The following is a 16448-nucleotide window of genomic DNA, read 5'->3' as shown; positions in this document are numbered from 1 at the left end:
CATTAATAGCATTATTCAGAGTAAATACAATTATGTGATGTATTTGTGTTTGCCAGAACTGTCCCAACTGTGTGAACCTGGGACTTCGTTGTCTTAGTAGATTAGTTAGCTGCTAAAAACAGCCATATCCCAGTGAAGGTGCTTGTGTGTGAGTCTTGCTGGTGTGTCCCATACAGGTGACAGATCTCTTCTGCAGGACGTGTTAGACATGTTAACCTTGCTGGTGTGAGGTATGTACTGCATTGCACTGCTTCCCTGATCAGAGCTGTGCTGGCTAGCTAAGAGCAGAAAGTTTTGGAGCAGCCTGCTGTTTAGCAGATGTTCCTCTGCTGAGATTCATCAGGAAGCAAGATGCAGAAGAATCACCCCTCTCTAATCAGGAGAGGGGACAATAGTCTGCTTAAAGCAGAGAGACGCCAAAACCAGGACCCTATGCCTGTGTGAAGAATGCAGAAGCTTGGTTTGGGAGCAAGTAGCACATGTCTTCCTGCTTCAACGTAAATCTGGTGTGGGAACAGCAGAGTGACGAGAGGGGAAGTACTTTTCTTGTGCAGCTTACTCCGTAAGGAGCCATGTCATGAAGTTTCCAGTGCTCTCAGGCAGAAAACCAGCAGTATTTCACGATATATTAATCACCTTATTTAAAATGATGCGTTTAACTTTTTGCTTTCTACAAGTCCTGGAGTACTGGGAATGGGTGTGTATCCCCTATTTCCAATACACATTGGTGTTCAGTGTGAAGCAGTAGTGAAACTGACTTGATGTACATCTTTTTCTTGTCATCTGGATGTGAGCATTGTCTGATTGTCATTGGCAGAGACAAGACAGCTGAACGGGCTTTTTGAGTGTCCCAGAGTGACTCTTCTTACCTTTTGGCACTGAGTTACCTTATTCATTTTTGGATGGGGAGGAATGAATTTTGAGAGAGTAAGTAGTGTGGAAGGAAAGGGGAGGACAGGAGAGATTTTAGCAGAACAGGAGAAGGATAAGATGGATAAAACTGATGGATGATTTCAAGAATGAAGAGAGAAGTGACCAGAGAAAATAATGGATCTAGGCAGATTCCAGGAATGACAGTGATTCTTACTTCTGTTTGATTTTATTACTTGGAGCTGAGTGCAGGTAAAGATTTTATTTCATGGGCTGGTGGTATAGGACTGAGAAGAGGATGTGTGTCTTCTCAGGAGTTTTCTATCTGTATATCCTTTTGCTACTTTCTGTCTGCTTTTTTTGCATGAGGCTGGAAGTTTGAATCTCTTGTGGCTTCTCCTTGGATGCTGGCAAACAGTTCTCTCAAAAGACTTGCAAAGCTGCCTCTATGGGTTTTTCTGGCCATAGAAACATCACTTAAAAATGATTAGGCTGAAAGGGAAGAGGCATTACCAATGTAATGCAAGTTTAGCATTCCAAAGGAGAAGGTAAAAAAGGAAATGAAGTTTTAATGGCATTTGAGATTGAAATGCTCATTGTAACTTTCAAAATCCCCCTTACTAGCATTTGCATTCCTTCTTTTCTCCTGTTTTTGTCTCTTTTGACCCTGCATACAAGAGAAGGAATGAGGACAGAGTGTATTTTGTTTCTCCGTTGGTCTCTCTGCTTTTCAAATTACCTCTAACTTTCAAGGGATTGAGACCTCTGAAAAGTCTTTCAGAACTTTAAATTCTCATGATTCCCTGGTAGTAAGGACACAGGAGAAAGAGAGTCCAACTTCTCAGGCTAGATCACTTGAACATCTGAAGTGCTTTTCAGAGTGGCAAGTAAGAGGTATAGCCAGAGTTTAGAAACCTGCCTATGCACAGTGGAAAACAGCACTTAAACATTTTTTTTGTAGCCTGTCATGTTATGTGCTTTCCCCAGGAGTGCACTGGGACTAGGTCTCCAGAGGTTTGGCTGGATTTCAGCCTGCGGTGCCCTATGCCAGGGCAGCTTTCATGCAGGAATTCAACACAGGCCATGTGGAGAACAGGTCTCGAGGAGAAGGGAGACTTCTTGCACAAAGCTGGGGGAGCGTGAAGCAAAATAACCATTATTATTCATTGCCAGCATTCATTGGCACGTGTTTCCACTCTGCTCAGAGGTGTGCAGCACAAGAGAACAGAAAACAATTGTTCGGTATGGGGCATGTACCATGCACATGATGGATCTGTGCAATGGAACCATTGTGCACTATGAACTGGAAGGCTCTGAGCCCAGGTGTTCTGAGGAGTGTGAGCATATCATTGTGGGTTTGGATGCGGAAAGGGTACAGGTTTGTCTCTTCAGGAGATGCTGTGCCAGTTGCGGTCTCCTGAAGAACTCTGTCTGTTCTTTGATCGCTGCAATAGTGTTTCACATATTTCACAGAATATTCTGAGTTGCAAGGCACCTACAAGGGTGAAATGGCCCATATGATTCAGAGCAGCAAAGGCAGTCTGTCCCTCTATTGCTTATCTGAAGACAGACAGAGCTGGAGAGCTTTCTGTTAGAATTCACAAATCATTATTTGGACTAAAAATACTGCATTGGCTTAACTGAGTGCTGCTTCTTCAATCCACACAACCTTTATGTGCCCTGCGTCTGTGCCAAGACTGTAATACAGTCTTGTGAGAGACTAGTGTGATGCTTGCACAGGCGTGGTAAAAACAGTTTTGAATATCTTACAGGTGATGGGAGTAGAATGCCTGTTTGTGTCACTGGAGTCAGTTGTGAGCCTTCTCCCTTCACAGCCTTGAATCAGTGACACGGTGACAAGGGTTGGCTTGAGGGAGTCAGGAGGGGGTCAAGGACTTGAGCCTTGATGGATGAGTGTTGGGTGGAAGCATACGGGGGGTTTCCAGGACCCTGCTGTGCAAGAGGTGCAGAGGTTGTAGTTCATGTCTGGAGCCAGGTCCCGCAGGAGATGGGTGTTGGGATGGGCCGGGGCAGCTGTGGGCACCGAGAACAGCTCTCTGCAAAAGGAAGGTGATTTCCAGCCTGGTTAGCTTGAATAACTTTCTGGTGCCAGACACCTCAGACACCTTCCTGAAGGAGCTGCACATGGCCTTGTGGAGAGCAGAAATTTCTTGTGCCCACTGGACTTGTTAATCTCCTGTGAGCATTCCAGGCAGTGTTTTTGTACCATTTTCTGTATCTATTTCTCTCCTTTATGGTGAACTCTGCTTTTGAAAGTGCCATCCCTTTTGCTCACCAGTATCTTCAGCTCTGTATCTGGATGGGGTGGTCTTGTCCCTCTGCAAGTCCTTTTTGCAGTCTCACAGAGTTGCTGAGATTAATCTCGAGGAAATAGGGCCTACTTGTTTTTACAATGCAGTGAAAATGGTTTCAGCTCAAACTCTGTATCAAACAAACAAACAAACTGAAATTGAACTTTTGGCTTTTGTCTACCATTATACCACTCTTAATAGTAACCCTGAAGAGTGATATATTTGGAAGGAGCTAGTCTGGCCAGTTAATGGTTGGAATCATGGCCATAGCTGAACAGCTTTAATTGCAACTCAGCTCTGGGTACCATAATGAAGCAGATTGTTCTCAAGTAGCTGTATCTGATTCAGCTGCTTTGTCCCTGGATGTTAAAAATGGAAATTTTGGCATTAAGCACTGCAACTGAAAATTGCTTGAAATGGGGATACCGTGTGCACTTCTGAGTGGGTTAGTGCAGCCAGGATGAGTGGGAGTACAGCTCTGCCACACTCCGGACATAGCAGACTTATTGCATATGAAATTAAAATTATTATCTGATTTCTCTTCCATCTCTGTGAGTCTGTTTTCTGTCCAAATCAGGAGCAGCTGTAGCTCTGTTGTCATTGCTAGGCTTTTATTGAATCTGCCTGGGAAATGCCAGGAGAGATTAATGCCATTCTCTCTCCCACTCCTATGACTGATAAAAGTTTTGCTGCTGCCTAATTGGAAACTTCTTTGATGCAGTTAAAACACACTCTCTTGTCTCCCCTAGACTTTGAAAGCAAATGATTTATATCCTCCTTGTACCGACTTGTTCTGTGTTTGAAGCCTACTGTCATGCCTTCCATCCTTCATCTCCACCCCAATGTTTTCAGGATTTCTTAGCAGATCTCTCACCTCTGATCACTGATCCATACAGCTCTGTCCTGAACTCTAACTCTCTGGCACGTCCTCAAGAGCAGTGCCCAGAGCTGAAGTCTGCTGTCTAGTGTTCATGTTGCTGGTGACTGAAGCCCAAGCTGAACAGAAATCCCAGTGCTTGCCAGTGGAGTGGAGCATGAGCATGCAGTATACAGCATCCTCTTGTCTGCACACTTGTTACATATCACTTCTCTCCTGGAAATACAGACAGCTCATGCCATGACTTGGTACTTCAGCACAAAGCCAGTCTACCTCCTTTCTTGCTTGTATTTTCAGGATAGGGAATATGACTGAAAGGAAAGAAAATACATGGAGAACATCCTTGTTGGTAAATGGTGGGGTTGTTCAGCCTTTCCCCTTGTATAAAGTCAGTGAAGAACTGTCACCAACACTAAGCTCATTGTTGAACCAGAATGGGTGGCAACAGACGTTCTCGGCTCTGAAAGAATCACAATGCTGAGCCCTTGGGGTTCGTTTGGCAGGTGGGGGTTGGTACCTGATAGTCCTGCACCTAGGAAGTAGAAAATGAGTCACCTTCCTGGCAATCAGCAGCGGGATGCATGGAAGTCCTGGCTCCCAAGTCTTCTGGTGCCATCACAGCTGGAGATGTGGATGTCTGTTCACAGGGGAATGAGCTCTGCTTCATAGCTGCTTCTTTCCTGGGGTGACACTGTCACACTGCCTGGCTGTGGTTCCCTGGGAGAGCAGTGAGATCTCATTGCTGCCAAAACACTCCAATTTCCCTCCTTCCAGATGTGATGTGACCCCTGTCATTTGTGCTCTTTTTAACCCACATCAGATACTTTTTATGATCTGATTCTGCTCAAGTGCCTTGTTCTGGATTTTGGTACAGGATGGGTTTTGTGATTGGTTGTTGTTGTGGTCTTTTGCTTGTTTGTTTGCTTGTGTTTTCATAATTCCCATCCTCCCCCCACATTAATTTTCTGCTCAGAGTAAGAGAAATGAGCTTGTGGATGGGGCTGAAGGTGCCAGACCACAAGCAGTCCATGACCGTGTCCTTCCTAGCAGTGTGTGGAGCCGCACCCAAAAACTGGTATTTGTAGGAGATAAGGTGCCCATCAATCTTCTTTCAGGCCTTCCCCAGGATGTAAGGAGAATAATTTCCTGGTCTGCTCCCAGCACTACCAGGCATATCAAAACCACTAAAGATATCAAAGATGAGAAACAGGAGAATAAAGTGTTGACAAAGTTTTGAGTTTTTACACTGTTGGTGCTGACTCTGCTGCTGTGAGTCTTTCACAAAATACTGTGGCGCCAGACTAGAGAATACTCTCAGTTTTATCTGGATTAAGCTACCATATGTCTGGGTTTCCTCCAACATTTTCCACGTGGTTTTGTTGTCCAGGACCAAGATAAATTCATCCAGAATTCACAAATGTCATGCATGGTTGTAGTGCGTTAACCTGGGCTAGATGCCAAGCACCCACCAAAGCTGCTCACTCACTCCTCTCTGCAGTTGGACAGAGGAAAGAAAATTTAATGAAGAGTTGCTGGGCTGAGATTAAGGAATGGGGAGTGGTCATTCATCACATAAGGTCATGGGCAAAACAGGCTCAATTTAGAGATACAAAGTGAATTTATTACTAACAAAATCAAAGCAGGATAATGAGAAGTAAAATAAATCCTTAAGAATACCTTCCCTACACCTCTCCCTCCTTCCCCAGCAGTGCAAGGAGACAGGGAATGGGGGTTATGGTCAGTTCACCACACAAGGCTGTTCCCACTGCTCAGGGAGAGGAGTTGTTCTCCTGCTGCACCCTGCAGTCCCTCCTACGGGAGACAGATCTCCATGGGCTTCTCTGACATGGCTCCATATCATGGGTACCAGCCCCTCTGAAACTGCTGTGGTGTGGATCACTCTTCCATGGGGTGCAGTCCTCCAAGGAAAGGCTGCTCCAGCCTGGCAGCAGGGCCCCTCTCTCCATGGGTCGCCCCCAGGGTCACAGACTCCTCCAGGCATCCACCTGCTCCAGCATGGGGCAGCTCCTTGGGCTGTGGATGGATCTCTGCATCCCCCATGGATCCCCATGGCCTGTGCGTGGATCTGTGCATCCCCCATGGATCCCCATGGGCTGTGGGTGGATCTCTGCATCCCCCATGGATCCCCATGTGCTGCAGGGGCACAGCTGCTTCACCGTGAGCTGCACCATAGGCTCCAGGGGAATCTCAGCTCCAGCGGCTGGAGCAGCTCCTGCCCCTCCTTCTCCACTGAACTTGATGTCTGCTGAGTTGTTCTTCTCACATGTTCTGCACTTACAACTGCACAAGCCCTTTTTGTTTTGAATTCTTAAATCTATTATCACAGAGGCGTTACCACCATTTTCAATTGGCCCAGCCTTGGCCAGCAGCACATCTGTCTTTGGAGCCATCAGGAATTGGCTCTGGTGGGCATGGAAGAAACTTCCAGCAGCTTCTTAAAGAGGCCACCCCTCTAGCCCCTTGTTACCAAAACCGGGCCATGCAAAACCAATACAATGGTGCAGGCCAATCTGTAATCCTGGGATAAGTGGGATGCAATAGCAGAACTGGGAACTTGCTGGCCTGTGTTGAAGCACGTGTTCAGTCAGTTGTGCAGGCAATATGCCTGTTTGCTTGGTCTGACATTTCCTCAGGAGTAGTAAATATGACACTGTTTTCCAGGTGAGTCACAAAAAACTAACTTTTTATAAACAACCACGTAAAAGAGTGAGAGCTAAAGCAGAGCAAAGTCCCTTCAGTGCTACTGCATTGTATTCCTGAAGACAAGTGATAGAACTGGAGTCTCAGTCTTTACCAGCATGTTGTCTGGTGGTCACACAGTCATTTTGATGGTCATGTTTGGTAAGCACCAAAGATGTGAGCAGTCTGTGCTTGAGGGTTTCAAAATACCTCAGTGGTTTTCTAGGCACCCTTTCAGGTGCCAGAAAGAAAATTCTCACCTGTTCTGAGCACCAGTCTGAGATTTGCTATGGCTTTGCTTTTTTTATCTCATAATTTCAGACCCAACTTCTGAGCTCTGTCTTAAAAAAAAAAAAAAGCATAAAAAATGCTCTGCGCTACCCTGGCAGAGGGTCAGTGATCCATCCCTTCATCAGCCACTTCTATCCTTTTGTCAGTTCAGGATCAGTCTGTGTGCTGGTGCCTGAGCAGTAAGTGAGGGAGGTTTCTGCCTCTTTGACCAGAGTGAGGACCCAGATCTCAGTTCCAGCAGCCTCTCAAAATGTGCCGTCCGCGTGTGCTGCCCAGTGTGCATGGGTGATCTGCATGACCCTGCTGTGGGCACCCTGGTGTCTTGCTGTCCCATGAGCAGTGGGGTGACCAGAGAATCCCCCAGCTCTGGCTTCAGGCCTTACCCAGTGCTGTACACTCCGGATTTTCAGGTCCTTGGGCTCTGCCCATACAGGCTCACACAGCTCAAACATGGCTGTGCAAGGAGAGACCCTCTACACTGGGGCCAGCCCTCCAGTGCAGGTAGAAAGCTAATGCTGTTAGTCCAAAAAGCATTCAGGGAAAGCATATTGTTAAGGGACCGTGCAAAACATTTAATTTTCAGACATAAAATGCACAAATATGCCTTTTAATTATTTGGAGATAATACTACCAGTTTTTGCTATGTAAAAGCAATCCTGTCTTACTGAAAAAATATTGGTATATTTTTCCATCACTCTCTCCCCGCTGCCCTCCATTTCTTATACCAGTTGCTCTTTGCACTTTTTTGAAAGTGGTTGCCTGTCCAAATAGCAGTTTTTGTGAATGAGGAAGAAATTTGTTGTAATCACTTCCTACCAGAGGAGCAGGTGAGAAAGCTGAGCCTGCAAGGCACACTTGAGGTTTATTGGGTTGAAAGTCTGCCTGTATGGGTGTGCATCTTGGTCTGTTGGCAGTGGCATTTTTAGGGCAGTACAAGATACACATGGCTGAGATCCAGAGGCCCTAAAATCACAGGATTACAGAACAGTTGAGGTTGGAAGTGATCCCTTGAGATCATCTAGTCCAGCCCTTCTTCTCAAAGCAGGGTCAGTTAGAGAAGTTGCCCAGGACATACCTCCAAGGATGGAGACTCCATAGTGTTATGGGCAAGCTGTGCCAGTGTTGGACAACCCTCCCAGACAAAAAGTGTTTCATTGCATATAAATGGAGTTTTCTGAGTTTCAGTTCGTACCCATTTCTTCTTGTCCAGTTGCTGGGCACTGCTGAGGAGAGTCTGATTCTGTCTTTTCTAGTACCTCTTCTGAGATATTGGTGTGCGTTGATGAGATCCTTCTGAACTTCTCTAGATGAAGACTCCTGACTTTCTCATTAATTGCTCCTGTGTGCTTGATGACACCTCCAAAAGGTCTGAAACTTCAGACCACACACTTTCTCCCGACTCAAAGCAGTGTGGCTAGAGTTTCCTTGCAGCCAGGCAGTTTAGTTCCTTTTGGAAAGATAGTAGTCCTGCTATAAGAAGCAACTGCTGCACACTGCTGCATCTGAACAATGCAGTGATTCCCCCCACTCCTGGTGTGAGTAAACCTAACCACTAAAACTCTAATGAGCACGAAACTGTTTGAGAACACTGCACCTCTGGGGCTGTTTGGGGAGCTACCCAACTGCATATAACCTCAGCTTGCTTTTTGCCTGTGTACATCCCTTCTACCAAGATCAGCTTTCAGGACTGCTGCTTTCTTTTCAAAGGACTTGCATTTCTTCATTTTTGTTTGGCACAGGTGACTATGACTATGAAAGATGACTATGGAAGTAACTGGTGATCTGGCAGGACTGTTAGAGGCATGTGTATTTGTCCAAGGTGGGGTTGGCTCTGAGTTGTCAGTAGAATTGGGAGGAGGCAGGAAATAGGATAGAACTTGTGTCATAGTACTGCTCATGGTCCAAATCTTCCAGTATGACACAGGATGTGAACTTTGTGGATCTTTGTATTGATGAGAGCTTGTAAAGCTCCAGTTTAACTGCCTAGTTTCTTAGCCTTTGATAGTCATCCCAAGAGGATGCAACACCATGCCAGCAACATGGACACTTTGGTTTAGAATTGCTTAGACCTCTGCTTGTTAGGTGATGATGCACTTGGCTTCCTGCCATTGAGTGCATGCATGCTTCTCTTCACCCTTCAACCGTGTGAGCGAGCTGTCTAAGCCTTGCTGTAGCTCAAAAGCTACTTGGTTGTGTTCTCTTGTCTAACTGGAGTATGGTTGATCCAGCATCACTGATAATACTGTTCACCAAATACACATTAAAGAGGTCAGTATGGGGCAGAACCATACCCTCTGCCAGTATTTGCCTGTATTCCCAGCTGTTGTGTGAGGTGCTCTTTCACCCCTAATCTTCCTTCCCGATCTTCATTTCTTTTCATCTGGGCAGTAGAATCTTCTCACCACACTCACTGTATGCCTTTTGCTCTCTAAATCTCGTGGGATCTGGATTTAATAGTCTTAATTACCTTTTCTGACCAACACTTATAGTTCCCTATTTAAAAATAGCCAGTTGAAGGACAAGATTCTATCCCTCTGCTCTTGTGAGACCCCACCTGGAACAGTGTGTACAGTTTTGGTGCCCTCAACATAATAATTATGTGGAATTGCTAGAGCGAGTCCAGAGGAGGGATATGAAGTTGTTAAAAGGACTGGAGCACCTCCCCCATGAAGACAGGCTGAGAAAGTTGGGTCTGCTCAGCCTGGAGAAGAGAAGGCAGTGGGGAAACCTCACAGCAATCTTCCAATATCTGAAGGGTTCTACAGGGAAGGTGGAGAATAATGCTTCATCAGGAAGAGTAGTGGTAGGACAAGGACTAATGCACACAAACTAAAAGAAGGGAAACTTAGATATTAGGAAGAATTTCTTTACTGTGAGGGTGGTGAGATACTGAAACAGGATACCCAGAAGAGCTGGGGATGCCCCATGCCTGACAGTGATTGAGGCTGCTTTGGATAAGGCTTTGAGCAACCTCGTCTAGGGGGAAGTATCCCTCCCCATTTCAGGGAGGCTGGAATTAGATGGTCTTCAAGGTCCCTTCCAACCAAACCATTTTATGACTCTGTAACTCTGTGATTTTATGAAATCATTACATCAGTTCCATTAAGCCTCACTGCCATGTGTGAGAAGGAATTCTTGTGTTTAGCACACTTTATGTGTCATTTAAACACCATTAAAAATGGTCAGAGGGCTGTAGTGCAGTTATAAACCAGACACACAGAACATAATTGTCTGTGGAAAAAAATATCAACAGGTGACTGTAACTATTCATTCCTATGATCTGTCAAACTTCTTTTTTCTGTTCACGTGAGCAACATGTAGAGTAAGTTTTTGGTCCTAAACTGCCTAAACAAAGCATGCATCTAGACTGACTTGTTCACTCACCATCTTTCCTTACCCAAGATGTTGTATTTTTCATGCTTTCTGAACTCTATCATGCCAGAATTAATCTCCTCTTAAACTTTCTGCCATGTGGCCCTGCCCCAGTGACAGGGACTGCTGGCACATGCACAGCTCAGCTGGCTGGTGATGCTGAGAGCTGCATTTCTTCCCCACACTCTCCTCTCCCAATCAGAGATGTGCAACAGGGTTATGGCAAAGGGTGAACACCAGAGAAAACTGTATCTACAACTTGTTGGCTGAGTGTGGGGTTAAATATCTGGTGCTCTGGGCACCAATTTGTCGGGTTGTTTTCTTTAAAAAAGCAAGCAGCTAATAGTTGCTATAAAGTTGTTTATTGCAAAGGCACATCAGTCTCAAAGGGCACAGAGTCACAGACATTAAAGTCCATGCTAAGTTTTGGCATAGAGTCCCAAATAGAAGCGGAAGCTGCTTCTGTCAAGGTCCCAGGAAGCTGATGTTGCTGCGGCAGCTCCTATCTTCTTCTTAGGTGCTGATGATGGTGGTGAGAGAGCAGGAACAAAAGCAAAAGGCAAAGCAAGCAAAGTGCAGAAGTGAAGTGCTCTCCCCAATGCATAGATTCTTGTATAGATACTTCCCAACAAGCTAGAGACACAAACTCGAACCACTACTTCTTCCTAACCTATTAGAGTTCTAGTTTCTTAGCACACCAGGTTACACATTAACTACGCATAGGGTCTATTGTGTTCTATCTGAAAAATGTCAGCAGTATTCTTCCTATAGTTTTATTGTGTCTAAAACTATGTTCCTGGAGCCTCCACAGAAACATTAGTATATCTAGGACTATGATTTTCAACCTTCAGTAGAACTTGCACTTCTACTCTGGCATCTGAGACCTTTTACTCACTAAAAGTACTTAAAGCTCATTCTAAAACTTCAACTTACATTCTAAAACTTTATGTGTGAGTGGCTTAACATATTTCAATCCATCCAAAGGTTTTAATTCAGTCCCTGCATTCTGATTTCTCTCTGAAGAATTCAGGGAGACCCTTGATTACAGACTCCAACAGCTGAGGCTTGGTGTGAGCAGCCCAGGTGGGAGGGTGGGAGGAGGGGAACCTTGTGAGGATGGCCTGTCCTTATGGCTTGGGGCGCTGTGTTTCTGTCCCTGCAGATGTCGTGGCACCCGCAGTACCGCAGCTCCAAGTTCCGCCACGTGTACGGCAAGGCTGCCAGCAAGGATAAGTGCTACGACTGCGTGCCCATCACCCGCAACGTCCACGACAACCACTTCTGCGCTGTGAACCCCAGCTTCATCGCCGTGGTGACCGAGTGCGCGGGCGGCGGCGCCTTCCTCGTCATTCCCATCAAGCAGGTGAGCCCCCAAGGCCAGCTGGCTTTCGAGAGTGTGTCAAGGGGCTGCAGGAGGGACAGGCTTTCTAGGGAGCTAGGTGGCAGAGGGTATTCAGTTCATGCTGTGGCCCAAATGGCAAAATGTCGGAAGAGGCCCCAATTGCCCTAGCAGGTGACTCCCAGCATGTGTGTATTTATATGTCTTGTGTTGCTGCTTGCAGATTTTTAACACCTTGCTTCATTTTACAACTCATTTGCCCTTCTTGTATAATCAGCATAATGTGCTGTTGAGATGTTTGTCTCCTGGGAGAAACTGCAAATTGAAAAGTATTTAGTGGATACAGAGGACAAAACCAGAAAGATGCTTTAGCGGCATGGATTCAGCTGTGGCCAAAAGAGAATATGGTATGTTTTGTTCTGCTGTCTCCTTTGTGAGAGAGTGGAGACACAGTTATCAGGCAATGAAGCTCTTAAACTTCAAGCATTGATGCTGTGAAGACTTCCCTTTCAGAAACAAATCCTGTGTGTATGAGTTTTGATGACTTTGGATCTGATGAGAGGGAGAAGCTGGCCGTCTGATGTTTATTGCTTCAGTAAAATTAGGCATGCACTGATGTGGATTAACTTCAATATGAGATTATGATCTCTCTGGAATCAGGACAGAACAGATGAAAGGCAAAAGTTCAGCCTTTAATTAAAAGTTAATTGATGGTGTTATTGCAATGCCACTTTTTCAATATATATTTGCTAAGGATGAAAGTGAACTGGTTGTGCTTGAAGAACCTAACACAGTTTCCGGCCCTTCTGGACTTTGTTAATTTATTCCTTCAATGCTGGTGCTGTTTAGAGACTGTCCTTCTAAAATTAACCACTACCCTGTTTTTCTTGACTGAGTCACTTCTGCCCCCGCAGTGATGGTCTGTTGAGGCTCAACAACTTGTCTTTATCACAGAACTGCATCTGTAGGCAAACAGCTGTTGACTCTGGGATGTGGTGTGGGACCAAGCTCTCAGAGTGCTGGCAAAAGTGGCTGAAGGTGCTTGCATTGCTTACTATTAATTTTTCTGTCTTCTCACCTCTTCTCAGCTTGGCTACTCTTTGTAGTAATTTTTCCGTCTTACACCTGCTCAGATACTCCACCCAGTTCTGAAATACTGCATGCAGAAATCAAAGGCATGGTAGAACTAAAAAGATACAGAAAAGGATAATTAAAGTATGTCAATGAAAATATAAAAGTACTTTCATGTGAGGAGAGGCTTTGCGGGTCAGGTCTCAATCAGTCTGGGAAAAAAGGCCAATGTGCAAGATGTATAAAGCTGTGAGGAGGAGAAGTTTAAGAAACAACTCTTCTTGATTTGTTTGGTGAAGGGGATTCTGGAGACCAGGGAGCAGACTGTTAGAAGCAAATGTAAATGGTGCTGCAGTTCAGATGTGGGGCTCAGTGTTCTTAATGCTGATGAGTTTGGAAGAATTAACGGCTTCAAAACAGAGCTATGGAGAGGAGTTGGTCCCTTGAGGGTTAACCTATGGTTGTGCATCAGGGAAATTAGGTGCTTCACACAGCTATTCTCTGAATACCAGTTCCTGACCCATGCTGGGAGGTAAAGCAGCCTCAGCCACCCAAAGGAAGGGATTCCCTGAGTCAGGACCTGAGATACCAGCTGCTTTGTTTTGTTTGATACACTTCCAAAGTGGCACCACCTGGTGCAAGACAGAAACTTTTGACTTGTGCTTCTGATTTTTTGGACTGCCATTTCTCCCTGTGAAGGTGAGCCATGGCAGACAGTGTACTGGACACTGGGCTTGTGCCCTCGGCTGCCAGGGCATCAAAGGCAGCCTGTTCTGGAGATGTGTCTGGGACAGTATTGTCCTCTTATAATGGACAGCTGACTGGTTATTTTAACTGGATTCATCAGAAGCAGACATGTCCCAAGTGTGACAAAATTGGAGGAAGAGCCCAAGAGCCCAAGAGCCAGGATGTCACACATTTGGTCAAAGCAAGAGATAGTAGCTGGGACAAGGAGGGCTGCACTTGCTGAGGAAGATGAACAACCTGTTCAGGGAGCTGTTCTTGTCCCTCTCTTCAGTTCATTCTGCATGTGTTGCTACTAGAGCGGCTGCCTGTCTAAGGATGTCCTTGAATGAAGCCTCAGCTTTGCTCTGTTTGACTGCACCTCCTTGCTTTTTTGTTCTAGTCCTCTGCTGCTGAGTCACAGACACCAAGCTCTCTCATCTCTCCTTGATTAAATACCACTTCTTTCCTTCTACACCAGTCTTTTCCTCCAAGAGCCTGGGGGTGAGGTAGGGCTGGGGACAGTGGAGGTTATGTTGAGAATGAGTTCTTTGCCCTAGATACCATCCCTTCAGCAGACTGTTGCATTCAACCTTGTAAGAAATTAGTTGAATATTTGCTGCCACTTTGGAAATGGTCTGTTGCAGGGTGTGTCACTGATGTCCTGGTGAATATGTGCCACTGAGAACAGCTGGATGGAAGGGCAGCACATCTCAAGAGAGAGGGAAGGGGCTGACTGACTGTAATTCCTGCAAGTTCCAGGACACATGAGCTCAGTGACTGTAACTGAGAGATCAACTGCTTTCCCACAGTGTGGCCTGGTGTAGATGTGCTGGGGAAGTGCATGCACAGCATGCCAAGGAAAGATCTTGACTGGGAGGGAAATTTTGTGACCTTCCTTTGAGAGATAAGTTCTGCTGTTTTCCTTCTCCGATGACCAGACTCTGTTGAGACCGCATCTGTCTCTTCCTCTGCAGCAAAAGGAAAGGGAGAACAGGGTCCCAAGAGATGGGAGATAATTTGTGCTCAAGTCTGCAATCTCCAGTCTTCCAATGTGTCAGCACCAGGTGTGAAAAGGAGGACATCTGTGGCTGTGCAAACCTCGTAGCCACCAACTCCCCTCCCTTCTCTCTGGGCTGTAAAATGAAACTGATGACGACTCCTCTGGCCTTAGATAGCTGACATGTGTGGTGCCCTTTGGGGGCAGAGGTGGGGCTGACCTCCCTCACAGTAATCTACCCTGCACAAATCTGCTGTGAGAGTTTTCACAGATTGCTCTACTACAAGTGATTTTTGTCAGTGAGCTCCAGGCTTTTCAGAAATGCTAGGATTTTAGGAAGGGAGTGATTGAAAAACTACTCATTTTCAAGCTCTGCAGGCAACTGTGCAACTCAGGTACCACTTCATGGAAGGACAACACATCTAGTTACTGAAAGAGTTTTTGATCTGTAGAATGAAATTTCCTCCAGCAGTGAAGATCTTCACTTCCACGTGCAGATGTGCATGCGAGACCAGCAGCTCTAGCTTTATGCCACACGCATGTTTGCTGGCTCTTGGGGGGTTAGTGTGTGGAGAGTCCTGCTCTGTCCCAGGGCTTGCAGTGGGGCAGGTGAGACTTGTGGCCAGAGGGGCTCCTTTTTCAAAGCCTATTGGGGAAGCTTTGAAGGATGGGTCAGGCAAAGTGGGCTTAGGACAGACTAGGAGTCTCTGAAAATGGAGTGGAGAGCAGACACATAACTAGCTCTGGGAGGGGGACAGAGTTCCCTTATGGATCAAGGGATCCCTGTGAATCCAGCTGTCCACCCCTTTTAGTTGTCATCTTGAAACCAAGTGCTGAAGCCAACAAAAGGACACTGTGGGTGGAGGAGTGCTTCTTATTAAAGGCCTTTTATCTCTCTTCTGCCTCCCCAAATCTCTTTGCATTGTTGCTGTTATGAAAGGGAATTATTTTAGACTGTAGTTTTAAAAAACACAGTATTTTACATTTCAAAGCCCTTTGGATGCTCAGTTTAAAGCAGGTTAGTCCCAGTTTATGCAACAAACTTTCCAGTGAAGCCAGAATAGTGACACACTGGTGTCCTGTTCTGTATTCAAAATTGCAAAAAAAACCCCAACATTTAAAAACTGGGAAAATGATATCCTATTCACAGCCTGGTTAGGGATAGCAGTGATCCCCCTCAGCTCTGCTCTCCCACCTGTGGACAGGTGTAGGGATAGTACATCCACAGAAGTGTCTGCTTTCTAGGAGAGCACATGTTTACTATCATTTTGGTCTACAATTCTTTTAGGTAGGAAGCTGATCGGCAGCACCAGCTTGCAACCATATGTCCCTTCTTAGGTGACTGAATTTTGCTCTTGAACTGATGACTGGGGTGGTTCAGGGAGCTCCCCATACTTCTCCTGCTTCTTACAGAGAGAAGCAAGTGTTGCTTCTTTGTTAATAAAATCGCCACCACCCTTTCTGCAATTTGAATATTCAGACCCGACTCTGTAGCAGAGACCGTGCCGGCAGTGTGGGTTTATTCAATGCAACACAGCCCCCAGGTGGCACATGGCTCTCAATACACCATCGGGCACTCGGTGCAGGATTTGTACCAGTGCAGATGCCGCCTAAACGTGGTGGTTTTTTTGAGAGTCCAGAATGCTGATTCATTTTGGTGAATGGCTGGATTTGAACACCATCAGAGAGAAACGGATAGCCTGCTGTAAGAAAAACTTTGTAATCCGTTGTTTGTGTCACGAATACCTTTTTGCTAAACCCAAAACCTAAACAATTTTTTTTTGCTGATTTTAGGAAATGTCTTTTGAAGGATAGTTTGCTGTTGTTTGTCCCCCATCAAGAGATCTTAAAAAAATATAGAAGATTAATCTAATTCACAGATGTTTCTCTTCC

The 16448-nt window shown here is 45.6% G+C and overlaps 1 protein-coding gene across 5 annotated transcripts in view; it reads left to right on the top strand.

Moving 5' to 3' along the window:
* Positions 1 to 16448, top strand: part of CORO2A (coronin 2A) — a 65937-nt gene that overhangs the window by 25657 nt on the left and 23832 nt on the right. For 4 of the 5 annotated variants that reach the window (XM_033084771.2, XM_033084768.2, XM_033084770.2 and 1 more), the window contains exon 2: positions 11585 to 11785. In XM_033084771.2, coding sequence (XP_032940662.1) covers positions 11585 to 11785 — 201 coding nt within the window. Of the gene's footprint in view, positions 1 to 6305; positions 8417 to 11584; positions 11786 to 16448 lie in introns of those variants that run through there. The other variant, XM_033084773.2, reaches the window with a different exon arrangement.

Source organism: Catharus ustulatus, chromosome Z (assembly GCF_009819885.2).
Source record: "Catharus ustulatus isolate bCatUst1 chromosome Z, bCatUst1.pri.v2, whole genome shotgun sequence".
Taxonomy (NCBI): Eukaryota; Metazoa; Chordata; class Aves; order Passeriformes; family Turdidae; genus Catharus; species Catharus ustulatus.
This window is presented reverse-complemented; position numbering and strand designations above follow the sequence as displayed.